A 17,605-nucleotide genomic window follows, 5' to 3' on the forward strand; every position below is an offset into this window, starting at 1 on the left:
GTTCCAGCACATAGTGTAGCACTGCCAACCACAAACATTCAAAAATCATGAGTCAGGCACACACAAAAATCATGATTTAGAGAGTGATTTAAAAAGAATAAAATGTTTGGTTCCTTGTAATACTCTTCTGCATTTTGAACCTTCACGGTACACTGTACACCTTTTCAAACTTTTCTCTGCAGCCAGCCCAGACAGAGCAGCGCCTACCCAGGTCCAGCCCATCATGGTCAGGGGCTGCTCTGGCCAGGCTGGAGTACTCTTGCCCACAATTAACTGGTTAACCATTCCTGACACCCCCCCCCCCCCCCCCCCAACACACAATCATTTGATTTCAAAACTCAAGATGCCATGCAGGCAGAACCTCCTATTCTAGACATAGCATACACCAACAGAAGGAATTTTTCTGCTGATATAGGACCACTACCTCCCTGAATTACAACAGTTATTTTTCATCAGCATAGCTCCAGCTTCACTAGGGGTTTTGTCAGCATAGTTATGTCGCTAGGGTATTTTTTTTTTTTCATACTTTGACATATTTATGTCAGTAGAAGTTTTAAGAAGTGGTCTTAGTTTATAGGTGGCCTTAGTTTCAAAACACCTTTAATAAACACAGGAAAATAGTCCTGTTCTAGACATTAAGCTACCATTCATTCACAAGTAATGGCTTTGAACAATCTTGAAAACTGAGTGATTTTTCTATCACTACATTGATTCAAAACTTAAAACAACTTGATTAAAACAGCTCTGCAAAATGAAAAGTAGTTAAAAGGAGCAAGACTCAAACATATACAAATATATCATCCATCATTTTTAATTAATGTAAAAGCTAATAATCATTAACTAGATTATACAAACTTACCAGGACTTGCTCAACCCTTTAAAAACTAACCATCAGAGCTGATAAAAGCTATCTTGCATTAAAAAGGCTAAATAATGGCATTCGTCTCCAATTAACTAATAAATTTTTTCTTTTCTTGAGTTTTGTAACGTAACAGTTGAATTAAATCTGACCCAGGAGAGATTAAAGATAACAGGACAAAGAACTCTTTCAAAATTCTCTAATAGTTGACAAAGTGATTCAGATCAGACAAGATTTAAATAAAAAATTACCAAAGGGTACAGTTTACAGAACACATACAACTGACAACTCATTAGCACAAGTATAATATGCCACAAAGACTGGGCTCCCTTTGTATCTCAAATTACCCTTGTATTGTTTGAAATTAGGTTAGAGGCAAGCAGCGAACAGTGGGGGTAAAGAGATGGAAAGAATGTTTTCCAGAAGAAAGGGAAAATTTTAACTTTAGAGGGGAGAGAGTATCTGAAAGAGTGGGATATCATAAGATTTTTAAAAAAATAAATATAGCTGACAAAGAGCAATGCACACAAGAGGTTATATCAGAAGACTGAGAAGTTCCCATAAATTCTATCAAAAGTGACATCAGTATAGTCAGCACCTCTTCTATCTTTGGACTTGTACTACCCTTCCTCTTCTCCTGCCATGCTATTATATTTAAATTGCAGAGTTGCGGCAGGGATAGTAAACACCCTCCCTTATCGACTAAACAAGTAATCAATGGAAATTCCATTTACTACTCAATTAGCTGATTAATCATAATTTAACATCCCCAGCTGGGACTAAGGTTGTCAACTTGGCCAGATCGGATGCCACTGCTGTCAATGATGTCCAGTCTGGTAGAGTTGGCAACCCTGAGACAAACAGTTGGGGTGCAAGGGCTCTGACTGCAGGTGCAAGGGTGTGATGGGCTGAGAACCAAAGAGCTTTGGGGCCTGGCCACTCCAGCTGTGGCAGGGGGAGATAGGCTCCAGACCGGTGCAGCTGAGGTTAGTGGAACAGTTCAGGGCCAGGCCCCTGCCACTGCAGAATCAAGCTGGGGCCCAGCTGCCCTGCTCAGGGCAGAGTTCAGGCCATGGCCAAGAGGCCCTGGCTGCAGCAAGTGGGAGGGTAGACTGGGGTGGATCAGCCCTCCCCCTGGTTGCCACAGGGGTGGGTCAGCCCTCCCCTGGCCTGAAAGGCCTATGCGGGGCTAAATAGATAGCTGTGCAACTTGTAGAGAACTTAGCTCCAATAAAACAGGATTCAAAAAGCCCAAGTCCAAGCTAGATATATGATCACATAAAGCAACTATCATAAAAGAACTACTTCGACCATTCAGTGCTACATTTTTCTACATCCAAGCATCTTCTGCCTCTAAAGTCTTCCCTCATCTTCAACTTAGTGCAAGATAATACCAAAGCAAGAGCCTCTCCGACTCAGTGAACTTTGGACCATACCTTAAATACTCGTACAGAGCTTTGAATCTATAAGATGCTGAATGCTAAAAGCTGAAAAGGGCAGTGATCTTCAGTGTCTGAAATTCCTAGTGAAAGAAACTAAGTGCTTTTAAACAATGTTTATGTGACAGCTATCCTATTTTGTTCTAGACTGCTACAAGAATCTGAAATTACATTTGCTGCTTGCTTCATGTACCTTATCTTCTCAGGAGTCTTTTACTTCCTCCCCCAACTGACAGAGGAAAACCTCTTTTTTTAAGCTCATTTTAAAAAGTTATGCAAGAAGGACCACTACACCTTCTCCTAGCTCAGAGAATCAAATTCTTAGATGTACCAGAAAATTAAATATTTCACTGCAAGGAAGGGAAAAAGAATGGTCCAACATGCCACAGGTTCCTGGTCACTGCTGTAACAGTTATTTTTAAGGGAAATGACTTGTATCTTATTATTAACTAACCATACCAGTTAAGACTACTTCATAAGATGGTCCTATTAAAAAAAAAATTAAGTTATCTACTTACTGTGATTACTGCCCGTGGAGGTCGCAGTACTCTAACAAACTTTGTGTTCTGTACCCGAGGCTGGGATACAGTATTAATACTGACGGCTGACAGATTGCTTCTTGGCACAGGCTGGGAATTATTTGGAACTGGAGGTGAAGGCGGACCACTATTACTTGAGGTTTCCTACATACAAATTAAAAAAAAAAGAAAAGAAAATATAGCATAACAAAAATGTTTCCAACGGTGAAGAGCTGTACATGAAAAAATTGAAAAATATTGACATTAGTGCCTATGCCATCTCTCTAACCTTTTATCAAAGAGACTAGACTACCAGAACTTTCTGATCAAAGGCATATTACTATCAATCCCATTGTAGCTACATAGTGATGCCAAAACAAGTGTATTAGGAAAGAAATGGTCCTGCTCTAGTTTAGAGGTGATCTGCAAAAGAAATGTGTTTGCGGTCTCTTCTATAAGGTTGTATAGACAGTTTACATTTAATATTCTTTACAAACACAGGGCAGAGGGAGGATAAGTTCTGTTTGTTTCTCCACGCCCCCCAAAAAATATTAGAGATGTCAAGTCCTGTCCAGATCACATTTGCTGGAGGGCTGAAGTGAAGCAAAAGCTCGCTCAGCCTTTAAATAATAGGGCAAAATGGTGTTTCACTAACAAAAAGAACTTTCTTCCAAGAGTTTGTTACATAGGTAATAAGCAAATTAATTGTTTAGCAGTGAATAAAATCTTTCAACTGTTCAAGTTTTAGCCCCTTGAAATGGCACAATCCTACTAGTCCTCCAACAAAAACAGGTTGGACAAGACCTGTAATTTGTAATGCAAGTCCAGCAGATTTTATTTAAAACTCATTCATGATCACTGCATGTAGCCATAAAACAGCAAAAGACAGCACACACAAAAACAAAGAACTGTCCTGTTTTCTACGCCGCTACTAGACTATGATGTTGTTTAAGTTTTTTTTATTGTCTACACTTTGCAGGTCACCTTTAAAGTTAGCTCAAGATTGCCATCTAGAGGCTATATTCAAAATTGAGTGGACTACCTCAGATTTGAAAGCTCGTTTGTTTGCTAGAGACTTGAGTAACTCTTCTCGTAGCAGCATTTCTTCTTCCTCTTCCTCGTCTGCAAATGGAGGTTTGGGCGGTTGTTCAGGTTCCTCAGGTGGGAGAGGTGGGAGAGGTGGAGGAGGCTCAAGCGAAACACAAGAAATGCCCTCCACATAAAGTTGGCTCAATGGTTGCATGGTCTGAGATGTATTAAAAAAAGAAAAACAGGATTTGAAAAACAAATAGAATTAACTAAACCTTTCATTGCTAAATTACCCCAATGACACAAAGCACAAACTAAACCAACCAGACCACAGTTTGATATTACAATTCAGATAGAAGTGATTTAAACAGCAAAGGCTATCATTAAATTGCTCCTCTTTACAAAAAGAGGAGGTAGGTAAAACAGTAAAAGTTAAAATAGTGGCATTGTAATAAAATAGGGATTGTCCCTTCAGCTCTATTACAATGTCCTTTAATGCTAGACATTCAGAGTTTTTAGTCCCAAGAAAGAGCACCAAACAAGAAAAAAAAAAAAAAAGATACAAAAGCTCCATTGTTCAACAAGAAGGGAAGACAGAATAGCAGATTGCTGGCAGCTTCCTGGGTGAGAAGGCAACTAGAGTCTAGTTGAGACTAGTACTGGTTGGATAAGGGGCCTAGAATATTGCCAAAATAATCTCTGGATGGGGAGTACTGAGGCTAGAGAGGACATACATTTTGTATATCAGGTCTGGGGACCAGATTTCAAGAGGGAAGTGGGGACTAGACTGCCCTACCCTCCACGTATACACTTAGAAGAGGGTATGCAAGAGAAGGGACTGATTGAAACTCCAGCTGCAAAAAAGATGGAAAGACATTTGAGCCCAAAAAGGATCGAAAGAACTCCCTGGTTTTGTTGATCCCTAGAAAAGGTGGTCTTCTGCACAGGTATGCCAGTATCACCATAAAGATACAGAGGCACAACGGCACCACAAAAGGGCCTGTGAAGAATTACTGGACGCAGTCTTGCTAGAGATTATTAAAAAAATCTCATATTTTAATGCAACATAGAATGTAGGGTCCAAGGTAAGTATTTAAGGCACAGAACTAAAATTGAACAAGGCTAAAACATTAAAATTAAATTACTGTAACCTGAGGTGGCAGAGGCAAGGAAATCGGTGGTGCTGGAGGAGGGAAATATCCCAACGGACACTCAAAGAAAGGAGGCTGCACCGGAGAAGAAGCTGCAACAAAGAGAGATACACTTATATTCTCAAGAAATAAAAATGGTAAGTTAGTTGCTAGTTACCAAACATAACTCTAAATCATGTTATGCTTTAATTAAGCAACTAAAAATATAAGCTAGTTATTGAATCTCATTTTAAATCATGGCCATACAGCAAAGTGAGGAAACAGGCAAAATACTAATTTATATCTCAACTTTGGTAGGTGAGACCAGATCAGTTAAAGAATATGTACCCCAATAAGAAACACATAGTTACCCAATGCCCTATTCCTATCTTCTTTTTTTACATTAACTTTACGATTTGAATTACGGATGTAATAATGTAGTCAACTAGCCGATAAGCAAAAGCTTATAGGTTTAATGCTATAGACTACACGCATGCCCCCCCCACCCAGTATATTTTTTAGCAGGCTTACCAGCAAGTTGGCTCAGCCCTGGCTTGCAACATGTCTGGGACCTACCCCTGCTGAGGCTCTGCATTTAAAGTGTATTTGAGCTGGACTTCCTGCCAGCCTAGCTCCTGTTCCGGCTCACGCTGGGTCCAGGAGCACAGACCCCTCTTCTCCAGACAGGGTCAGCTTCCACCCTGTGCTGCTGCCTCTGTATCAGAGGCAGCAGCATGGGGCAACAGGCAGCCAGTCTGCGAGGGGAGCTGATTTTTCAACTGGCTCCCCTTGCAGAACATCCTTCCACCTCCCCAGCCTGGCACCCCACACTGTTACAGAGGCAGGAGCAAAGAGTGGCAGGGGGCTCCTCAGAAGTAGTGCTAGAGAGCACTGGTTGCCACCCCCATCCCCTGGGTACTATAGAGCAGTAGACTAACCGATAAGAATTAATGAGGTTACTCAACTATTTAATTAACAGATATTTAACATCCTCAATTTGAATACAAATATTTAAAGTAAGAATGTTAAAATGCATTTGATTAAATTAACCATGTAACCACTGAAAAAATTCATGTTACACACAGCTTCCAGGGAACTGAGGTGTGTGGGTAGCTAGGCTCATCAGTTAACCATATACACAGTTACCTTTGAATTAGGGATGTTAAAGTGTAACATTATTCTAAGTGAAACTTATCTCTGCTGACCAAGAGGGATGTCACATTGCCATTAATTGACTAGTCCAGTAGTTGACGGAATTTCCATCGCCTACTCAACTAGTCAATAGGCACTTCTGCATTTCTTCTTTGAATCGTACAAGAGCCCTAGCTGAGGCTCTTGTACATTTCAAAGGAAGAATGCAGAACTACACCTGCAGCCTTAAGTCTCGCTGACTCCAGGCTGCACGCGGTGTGCTTGCTTTGAAATGTACAAGTGTCCACAGTGGGGGCTCTTGTGCATTTCAAAGCCATGGAGCCCGGGATCAGTAGGGGACTCCCCTACTAACCCCAGATTCCACAAAATACTTCCCCAGAACCTGGGGTCAGCTGAGTACTCCCCAGATGATCCCAGGTTACACTGAAATGCCGCAGGGAGCCCAGGATCAGCTGGGTAGTCACTCTTGACCCCAGGTTCTGGGGAGATGCCGTGTAGAACCTGGGTAGTCCCCAGCTGACCCTGGGTTCTGCTGCTATGTGGAACCCAGGATCAGCTGGGGAGTCCCCAGCTGACCCCCAGCTCCATGACAGCTGCCCCTTTGAAACACTGCCTTGGGGTCTGAAAGCAGCAGCCATGCAACTTTGAAGTACGCCTTTTTCCTTCTCCCCCACCCCTCTGCTGCCTCTGATAGAGGCAGAGATCCTAACTGATCTGACAACCAGCAGTAAGGAGCTGCAACATGCACTAAGGCTTTGGAAACAGATAGGGAAGAAATGCACGGTACAGTGGAGTCCAGATTAAACAACACCCGATAATCCGACACTCCGCTTTATCCGACCCTGCAGCTCCCGGGGGCGAGCTGCAGGGTCGGATACAGCACGGGCCGAGAGAACAGCCCCGCTTGCTGCCCGTCACTCTCTAGGAGAAGCTGCTGCTGCTCGGACGCTTCCAGGCAGGAGCGGCAGCAGCAGCAGCTTCTCCTAGAGAGCAAGGGAACAGCTGATGCCGCTCCTGCCTGGAAGCGTCCCAGCAGGAGCGGCAGCAGCTGCTCCTAGAGAGCTCCTAGACTTCGTCCCCGGCAGGAGCGGCATCAGCTGTTCCGTTGCTCTCTACAGTAGAGTCTGTATCATCCGACATATTCGGTAACCCGACAATGTGTCGGTCCCATTTAGGTTGGATGATAGGGACTCTACTGTATACTGAATATTGGGACATATAGATTCAAAGCCTCAGAATCCCCACCCTTCCCTATGAAGAAGTCACATAGTTTGCATGGCTGGAAACAGTATGTACTGTAGTCCTTCTGAAAACTAGGCAGCAGCAAGTTTAAGGGAGGCAGCTAGTGAGAAAGTTTGATAACAGAGGATAAGGAAGTTGGCTTATAGGGGAAAAGTAAATAAGAATCAGAAAATAAAGTGCAATGGAATAAAAAAAATGCAAACAGGTACAAAAGAACTGAGGTTATTGAAATATTGGAAACATTTCTAAATTTTACTGTGTTTTCTGATGGAAAAGAAAAGGTGAAATAATTTCACTTAAGTTTGTGAGAAAATTAGGTGCAGGACAGGCTTCTAGAAAGTAGCCAACAGTATTTGTACACATTGTGCTTTGGAGACCCCCATTTCTATATGATTCTATGTGAATTTAAAAACAAGTTTCTAATAGTATTTTGCTAAATGTAAGCCTGAAGATTTTTAGAGGATCCGTAAGGAATACAAAGCTAAATAAAAAAGAATCCAACCTAAAACAGGACAGAGTAAGTTAATCTGAAATGGCACAACTCTCAAACTCGTAGTGAATTATTACCCATTCAGCTTCAGTCCTCAAAACAACAGCCCTGTTTCATATTTCTTATATCAGCAAAGTTATAGACCAACAATTTTTTTTATCATTATTCTATTCAACCATGTCAGAAATTGAAAGCTAATCTTACCTGGTGAGTTAGTTTCACTGTCCGTATCCATGGCAACTTCATCATAGTTGTCATATTGATAAATCCCTCCTGCACTATCAGTAGATTGCTTATCTAAAGACCGCCTCAAGTCTGTGTCTGAAGACTAAGAATACAAAAAGAAGTGCTTTAATTGAGTGGGTCTTTAAACAACTTTAAAAAAATGATATAACAGTCACCACCTGGCCCTTCACTCACTTTTAAATCAAGTTCTACCTAGCAGAGAAAGAAGATAAGGGAATCAACTGTGGCTTGAGAAGACTAAATACAGTCTTCTTCTCCATGTAACAGCAAGCAGAGATTGAGGAGATCAGCTGCAGGTTCTGAATGTTTTCTCTGAATATAATAGTAGTTTCTACAAGTTTATCAAGGAAGAGACTATACAAGCAAATATATTCAATTATCGAACCCAAAATAAACTTGTAACAGTCAAGAACCTGCCAAGTAGCCATCATTTAAAGCATGAGCACCCCTGAATAAAGTATTATGAAAGACATGGTGTTAATTAACTTTAATTTCAGAACTCTGTTGCTCATGTCAATTTATCCCAGTAAATTACCAAAGTTCCTGCTGAAAAGCAAATCTTTTTCAGAAGAGCCAAGTAATGACTGAAGAAGAAAAACTAAAAACAGAGTTACTATGGACCAACACTCAATGCTTTCAACCTTCACAAAGCTCTAAAAATTAATGTGCTCAAAGAATGTGTTTTGAAAATTGCTAAGCTGCAGTGCCAGTCAGTAGCAAACTCCTGTCATTTGGCTAAATGGTTTTAGAGACAACACCCATGAAATAAGAACTGTGACAAGCACATGAAAGAAAGCAATTTGCATATGCACCATGAGATTGTTGCACTTGATGTCCCATGTGGCAAACTGTGCAGAGGAGCTCAGCCTACATCAATCACTTGCTCATTGACAAGAACAATCTTCAATCTGAGCTTACTCCTTCCCTTTCGTCCCCCCAAAAACTATGGGTTCAAGTGCTGTCTTGGTAGTTTTTCCCGAGACAAATTTCACATTACTTTCTGCTTGTGCCCAGGGGCTCATTTTGAAAGTTCTGCTTCAAGTGCTGGCAGCATTAAGGAGTGGCAACAACTTCCATTTGTCTGGTCAAATAGAGCTGTGTGTTTAAAAGTCCTCTTTTCAAAATACTCTAAAGTCTGTGTACATAAAGGAGATTGTCGTGAACGTGTAAACCAGAACAAGAATACTTTGTGGTGCTCTCACTTGCTCAAGGAATCCTCAGACAGAATTGTGAGTGGCACTAAAGGGGTCTAGAGAAAACCTAAGCAAGTAGCCGAGTAGCAGTAAGAAATATTTAGTAAGTACATCCATGGCTCACAGGTGCCCCTAGTTGCATAACACTGCCTCAGAGAACATGAAGGAAGAAACTAAACTTAAGTTTTTGAAAACAAGGAAATGTAGAGTTAAGGTCATTTCCTTTCCCCAACAATCTCACCTCTGCCCCCAGGAGCAATACTCCAACCTATCCCAGTCAAAGACCACAGAAATATACCATTCCTGAGCACGTGGAGGACAGCAGAAAGGGGAAGGGAACAAGGACAGCATATTTTGATTAGGATAAAGCTGAGGTTAGGAAAGGTTTAGTCAGTCAAACACTAAATAGCTAAGCCTCACCTACTATTCTGAACTACTTTGCCTGTTCTAGGCAAGCCCCTAAAGACTTGACAAATATTGATACCTGCTCATCCTTGTCTTAAGGGTTCCCTGTGGGACACTACCTTTGGTTACCCCAAAATGAACTACATAACGCAACCTGTTGGCACACCTCAGTTCTAGAACTCCCACAGCAACAGTACAGGATAGAAGGCACAGAAGATGCATGACGCTGTGCAACGGTCAATGCATATACACAGAGTGCTGACAAATACTAAGAATATGCAAGCGAGTGTTAGAATGTGGTAAAATACTGCTATCCTTCTATATTCTTGACATACCTGGAGGCTGACTCCATAAGAAGGGACAATGGTAGTCATTCTAGTGGTGCTGAAACTCTAGAGTTCCTTCTGGAACTCTTTCAAACATTGTTACATTTTAAAAACAGGAAAAGCCAAAATGTGACCATCTAATGGAATCTTCTGTATAACAATCCCTGATTCCTCTAGCTACACCTCTGATGTTACAGAAAAAACTGGCAACTTGCTGCAACTATTACTTGATGCAGAGTAGCTATACTCCTCAAACAATGAGGTTTACTGGATCTTTCAAAAAAGGCTTTTCTTTTTGAAAGAACCATGTCTAGACTACGGTTTCACTTTCAAAATAGCGTTTTTCGAAAGAACGCTGTGATGCAATTATGCAAATGAAGCACGGGAAATTCAAATTCAGGCTTCATTTTCAATTTCAATATGTCTAATTTACATCCCCTCTTTCGAAAGAGGGATGTAGTTTAGACATACCCTTATGGTAACACTTATTGCTAACTAAGCTTGGGTTTATCGGTTAATCCAAATGAAGAGGTGGGGGAATAGGCGGGAGCCGGCTCCCCACAAGCACTGGATTCCATAAAGCTGCCTGTGCCCACCCTGCCCCCCTCCGAGACACAGGGGAAACCAACTTTCAAGATGGCTCCCCATACCTTCCCCTTCCAGTGCTCTCTCTTTATCGGATAAAGGAAGCAGTGGGGGGGGAGGGGAGAGGAAGAAGGGAAGCAATATGCATAGGGAGCTAACTTTTTAAGCGCATGTACCTCCCCTCACACTTGCTGCCTCCCACAGTTTGAGAACACATACAATACGGTATTACAAATTCATTACTTTGCTTCTTGATCTCCTCTTCCCTCCAACAAGCTTCATGAACCGGTTATACTGCTCTTCTTGATTGGAAAGGTCCCGAATTTTTCGGATTTCCTCTTCTCTTTTCCTTCTCTCCTCCTCCTCCTCTTGCTTCCTTTGCTCCTCTTCTTTTTGACGTCTTTCCTGTTCCTTTTGCTGCTGCATTTTTTTCCATGCCTTTGTTTGCTGTTTCCTCAATGCTTGCTTAGCTTTAAATAAAATATATATACACACACACACAGGTAATTGTATCTCATTTCTTTTTAAACGTCCAAAGGTATCAACACAAGTGCCCAAAGGTTACATTTTGTAGAAATCCAAAGAGCTTTGAGAAAGATATTAATAAGTGCAATATTGTGGAGAACACTTGGTATTTAAAAACAATAAATAGTTTTCTGGCACCTTAGAGACTAACAAAAATATATATAGTATCTTGGGTTTTCATGGGCAAACCCACATCAGCCTTACACAGAAGATTACATTTTGAATTTCCAATTTGAATAATGTTAAACTTATTACCTGCAGTGCTGGTTTTTTTGGTTGAATGAGGTTTTGTACTGGTTTTGACTTTTTGCTGTACGTTTTTTGTCTTAGTTAGTTTTTCCTTGCTTTCCTTCATAACCTGCTGTTCTTTCTGCTGCCATTTTTTACTGGCAGACTGAAGTGCAAGAAGTCTAAGCTGCAATTCAGACATCTCTTCCTCCTCATCCAGCAGCTTCTTGTGAGGAGGAGAAAAAGAGGAAAGAGCATGACTGAAAAATCATTATATTCTGTCATTAGTCTAGTTCCCAAAATTCCTTTTTTATTAAAAACTTGAGACTGCAATTAGATTTCCATAAAGATGCAATCTTAAAATCCCACTCCACAGTTCATCATAGTCTTTGAGGATTAATGTTACCTATTCCTGAAGAGTAACTTGACTTTACAACATGGGAAAAAAGGAACAAAAAGATCGCGCATCAAAATAGGATTTCAGCCAGTACACTCTCTCTTACCTTTTCAGATGCATCATCTGAAGTGCTAAGCTTTCGTACTAATGTTTGTTCATCTTCTGCTCCTTTAAAACAAAACAGAACATTTTTGTAAATATGACAAAACTCCAATGCATTTAACAGGGCTACACTAAAACAAATGTACAGAACTAAACCAGAGATTTTACTAATATTACTGATGTAGAATAGTGTATTAAAATAAAATTGCCAAGGATATGTTTACTGAAAGTGCGCTTTTATAACTAGCATGACTGAACTCACTTTCAGAAACAACTCTGACAGTACATACTGGATGTCTCATTTTTTAAGTTTTCCATCTTAAGGTGTTTTCCCCTAGTATTTTCTTTCTCTTTCTATGGAACAGTCTTCCACCTGTTCATGGGATGAACAGACAAAAGCAACATCTGTCAAAAGACAAGCTTCTTTTGCTGAATCAAGAGCACATCCCAGGACATACCACATCCCAGGATTAAGTTGAAAACTCAAAGCTGGAACTAGGAAAACAGAAACTGACAACCAAATTTTCTCCTTGTTCCCAAAAACCTAGCAGAAGACTAAATATCAAGAAGAGTAGATTCAAGGTAAATGCCATCTCAAACATAAAATACAAATTTTAAAACATACAAATGGTGTATAGTTTACCCTGGAGATCTCCCGGCTTGCTGAATGCTTTAAAAAACATGTAAATGAGAACAGGGGAAAATGGAGTGACAGCTAGCAGCTTACTTCAGGTAGCAGCTTGTAAGGGTAAGCTGCTAGCTGGCAGACACACACTTTGTGACTCCCAGTAGCTGTGAACGTAAGGCTTACCCTTACAAGCTGCAACCCAAAATTTGAAAACACCTGCCCTAGAGAGTATAGTCGTCACCAAATTTCAATCTTCCACCTTAAGCTTAAATAATCACACTTTAGTCTCACAAAAGAGAAGCCAAAAGAAAGGAAAAGAAAAATATGATTAAATGAAAGCCCAAGATTCCAGTTGTGACGCGTCAGACTGTCAATTTAGTTTTTTTTTTTTAAATCAAGAAAACTACATTTCAAAAACAGTATGTCAGTTCTTAGCACAACTAGTTATTCCACCTACTGTTTTACACAATTAAGTTTCACTGGGAGTATTGCTATTAAGGCTGCCACAGCTCTCATTTTCAGTGTTTTTAATTAATTAAAAAAAGACAGCACGTTATAACATTAAGCAGTTTGGGGCTTGTTTAACTGTACCATTTTGCAGTTAAAAAGACCACTACCAAATAGCATAATATGATCACTAAGAGTTCTTTAAATAGAATGCCACAGCCAGCAGCCACCAAACATGTCATGGACTTTTGGCCTTCAGCAAAGTTACCATAGTAACAATTTTTAAGTGTGTTTCTTTAAGCTATTAAATCTGAAAATGTTTGAATTTTAATAATTTATTTTAACCAAATTTACCCAGCATTCCTTGGACCTTTAATTTAAAAAACAATAAAATGAAAATAATTCATTTAAATCATTACTCTGGAGTGGGGCTGGGATTGCGGGGTTCAGTATCCAGGTTGCCCCAGGGAGAGATGACTATCACAGCAGCTCCAGCAGGCATAGCTGGGGGAGGTCCAGCTTCATCTATCTTGTGCCCTCCTGGCCAAAGCGAGTAAGGCAGCAAACTGTGCACTTCCCCCTCACTCCCTGACAAAGGGGAACAGCCTGCAATGTTCCTATACAAATTGAGGGGGATGGAGAGTTTCTGACACCTCCTCCTTAAAAGGCATCTGAGGTGTGAGGTTTGGAACTGGAATAGTCCCAGAGTAGGGAGGTACCTTTCACCTGCCTGATTATTTTGTCTCTTTTCTGTAAATGCTTTATGAGAAGCAATCCCATTCCAGGCACACCACATTTTCCTGGCACAACTAAACCCTGACCTTGCTTTAAGTTAATGGTAAAAGGAAGCTGTAGATTGAATTTGGCATCCTAACTCTTAATATTTAGGAGTTCTCGAACAAACTGACAGACACACACTCTCAAGTATATAGTAGATATATGCTATATATTTTTTTTAACGGTTAATGTGAATGGGGGAAAAGGCTGTTTACACAGCAAGTCAATTTCACTTTCTGATTCTCATGCATTAATATATTTAAGTGTTCAACACTGTATAACAGCAGAAGGGAAATATTCTAATTTTGTTCTCCACAACCCTTATTTACATTCAAATTAGAAAAATTTGTGAGAATATGTATAATTTATTTTATAATTTGGATCAATTTTGAATACTGTACTAAATGCTGACGATGTTTTACTTCAGGAAAACTTTCCAATTCAAAATTTAAAATAAAGTGGTTTCACATTAAATACATTAGCAATATCAAGATGTTTCAACTGCAAATTTTTAAAGGGGCACAACTTTCCCAAATATGTAGCAGAATCATACAGCAAGAGTCTTTAAGAGATTAATGCAGGCAGGAATGTTCAATAGTTACCTTGACTGGATTCTGACAGTTCAGGTTTTTGTGACAGTTGTTTTGTTCCATCTTTAGTTTTTTTCAATCTGTTCTTCTCAGCTGGTGTAGACAGTTTTTGCCTAAGAGGTTTCAGTTCAAATGCCTGAAAGGCTATAACCTGATTTTTCTCCTCAGGAGAAACTTCTTTTATAGCTTCTTTTGTAATACTGACATTTTCTACAGCTATTTGGTCCTCGGCATTCGCTGTTTTAGCATCTTGGTGCACAGTTTCTTCTTTATTATTCAGAGCCAATTTTTCATCTTTATTAATACATTCCAGCTCCAGCTGAATCTGCTTGTATTTCAGAAGAAGATCCTCAAAACTTTCTTCCGCGCAGTTTTCATTTTTAGATGAGTAGTTCTGTTTTCTAGATGGCGATCTTCCAAAAGTTTTGGCTGAATTATTTGTTAAGAAAACTAAATTTAATCCACTTCTGCCCTTCATATTGCAGAGGTGAAGATATGATCAATGAAGAGTAAGCAACAATACGTAACAAATTAAAATATGTTCTCCCACTGGAGCAATTTTGTATTATAATTTCAAATTGAATTCTCCTCCACCATCTTAGAAACAGAACTTGTCAAAACATAAGACTAATTTATAAAATATGCACATTAAGAACTGAATATAAAGGACACTGATCACACTTACCCACTGTCAAGAATCTTATTCCTGCTCAATTCCCTTCACTCACATTTCTTTTATTAGATACTTTACAACTGTTCACAAATGTAGAAAAATCCCATCTTTTTTGTTGAAAATGTAAGAGACTTCTGTTTACTCTGACAGCTCAAGGAATCGCTCATGCTCAGCAAGTCTCCTTTCTCTCCACCCACAAACTCTCTGACTTGCTGGAACTGAAATGGTGGAGGCTGATAAAAGGAGCCTCACCTGCTGGTTAGACTTGCTCAAGGCAAATTAGTGAGCATCAGACTTCTGACAGAAGTATGACTCACGCACTGACTCTCTCTGTGAAGGTAAGTTACTTACCTTCAATCTGATGCAGTTTGACCATTCATAAAATGTTGAAATCCTAACTACAGCACAGTTAAAATCTCCAGCAACCATATCCCAACATCTGAGCTAACGCTGGGGTTAATCACCACCACCAACAAAGGAAAGTATACCACAAGGAGCCAAGGGCTCCAGTACCTGGCATCAGAAGTCAGGACTATACTACTTTGGTTCTGATCAGAGGCTCTGTAGCAAACATTCTGGCTGCATCTAGACTGGCATGATTTTGCCACCTTGTCTACACTGGATGCGAGTATTTGCGCAAGAACACTGACTTTGTAATGTACAAAATCAGTGGTTCTTGCACAAATACTCTGACTCTCCCTCTCAGGGATAAGCCCTCTTGTGCAAATATTCTTGCGCAAGAGGGCCAGTGTAGACAGCAACGTTAATTTCTTGCGCAAGAAAGCCTGATGGCTAAAATGGCCAGCGGAGCTTTTTTGCGCAAGAGAGCGTCTACACTGGCACGGATGCTTTTGCGCAAAAGCAAATCTTTTGCGCAAAGACCCATGCCAGTATAGACGCTCTCTTGCGCAAATACTTTTAACAGAAAAACTTTTCCATTAAAAGTATTTGCGCAAAATCATGCCAGTCTAGACGCAGCCTTTGGTTCACAAGGAGTTGTGCATGCATTCCCAATAGACATTGTTTACCTATTGGGTTCTGGTTTGGCCACAGCAGTCTGACCCCCAGCCAAGAGACGGTAATGGAAAACTGCTGACATTCGTGGCCCAAGTCCTAAGTTCACCTACAGAACTCCACAAGGCTGCATTTTTTAAATATTATATAAATAATTTGCAAAGAATGCAGAATTATTTTATCGTAAAGATTATTTTCCTGACATAGTGAGACATGAAAGATTAATAACAATCTTATCTATAAAACTAAAACTGCCTATTATGATTTGAAGTAATCCTGTAAATACGTTAAGAAATCCAAGTACTTGTCCTCTTCATAATAGGGATGTTAAATATCAGTTAATTGAATAGCCAGCCTGCTAAAAAATTTAGTGGAGGGGGAGAGGGTGGAAATGTGTGCAGTCTATAGCATTAACCTTTAAGCTTTTGCATATCAATTAATCAGTTACACTATTACATCCCTACTTAGTAAAGCTCTTTGAAACCTACTAATGTGGAGCACAAGATGATGATGTTATTGCTACTAATACTAATGATCTAAACAACCTTCTAGTACATTGTCAGACCAACAAATAGTATACGCTATTTTTGTACTTACATATTATTTCTTTTGTTTTACTGTTTACATGAAATCAGGACTCAAAAGATCACTTCTATTTGGACAGGTTGTAGCCAAACTAAATGCCTATAATAATTTCTTATCCAAACAAACACAAATTGTCAATTTAACCCAACCTATTTGGCACAGTTCATTGTGAACCAAAAGCAATCAGCAGACAACTATCGGGCATTTTGAGCTTACTAAAGCATCTACAGGCAGTCCCCGACTTACGCGGATCCGACTTATGTCGGATCCACACTTACGAACGGGGCTTTCTCGCCCCAGAGGTCGAGGTAGCGGATTGCTACCTGCGAGCTCCGGGGCGAGAAAGCCCCGTTCGTAAGCTGCTCCGGTGCCCCTGGTCTGCTGGAGACCGTCTGCAGCAGACCAGGGGCACCAGGCGGGTTCCCGCGCTTCTGAGGCTTTGCCAAAGCAAAGCCTCAGAAGCGCGGGAACCGCCGCTGCTGCCGCTTGAGACCCGGTGCCTGTGGTCTGCTGGGGACCGTCCAGCAGACCAGGGGCACCGGAGCAGCTTACGAACGGGGCTTTCTCGCCCCGGAGCTCGCAGGTAGCAATCCGCTACCTCGACCTCCGGGGCGAGAAAGCCCCATTCGTAAGTGCGGATCCGACGTAAGTCGGGTCCGCGTAAGTCGGGGACTGCCTGTAGATGCTTTAGTAAGCTCAAAAATCCCCAGCAGACCACAGGCACCGGGACTGAAGCCGCAGCCGCGGGGGGGGGGGGGGGGGGGGGGGGGGGGGGGGGGGGGGGGGGGGGGTCCTGCACTTCTGAGACTTTGCCAGAGCAAAGCCTCAGAGGCGCGGCACCCCGCTGCCGCTGCTGCTCTGCTCCCCGTGTCCCTGGTCTGCTGGGGGAGGGGGGGGGCGCGGATAGTATGCCCCCCCTAGCAGACCAGGCTTTTGTTTTGGACCCTGGAGCAGAGCAGCTGGGGCGCTGCGGATTGGTCCTGCAGCACCCGCTCTGGGCACTACTGGACCAACCCGGCAGCACC

At 41.2% G+C, this 17,605-nt stretch overlaps 1 protein-coding gene across 2 annotated transcripts in view; it reads right to left on the reverse strand.

Moving 5' to 3' along the window:
- The window catches only part of ZFC3H1 (zinc finger C3H1-type containing), a 65,966-nt gene that overhangs the window by 41,646 nt on the left and 6,715 nt on the right, over positions 1 to 17,605 (reverse strand). Inside the window, exons 2-9 of one of the 2 annotated variants that reach the window (XM_075931838.1) lie at positions 14,321 to 14,737; positions 11,871 to 11,932; positions 11,395 to 11,590; positions 10,858 to 11,084; positions 8,064 to 8,187; positions 4,997 to 5,088; positions 3,859 to 4,062; positions 2,817 to 2,981 (exon numbers count right to left, since the gene is read on the reverse strand). In XM_075931838.1, coding sequence (XP_075787953.1) covers positions 2,817 to 2,981; positions 3,859 to 4,062; positions 4,997 to 5,088; positions 8,064 to 8,187; positions 10,858 to 11,084; positions 11,395 to 11,590; positions 11,871 to 11,932; positions 14,321 to 14,737 — 1,487 coding nt within the window. Of the gene's footprint in view, positions 1 to 2,816; positions 2,982 to 3,858; positions 4,063 to 4,996; positions 5,089 to 8,063; positions 8,188 to 10,857; positions 11,085 to 11,394; positions 11,594 to 11,870; positions 11,933 to 14,320; positions 14,738 to 17,605 lie in introns of both variants that reach the window. The other variant, XM_014572789.3, reaches the window with a different exon arrangement.

This window comes from Pelodiscus sinensis, chromosome 1 (genome assembly GCF_049634645.1).
Source record: "Pelodiscus sinensis isolate JC-2024 chromosome 1, ASM4963464v1, whole genome shotgun sequence".
Taxonomy (NCBI): domain Eukaryota; kingdom Metazoa; phylum Chordata; order Testudines; family Trionychidae; genus Pelodiscus; species Pelodiscus sinensis.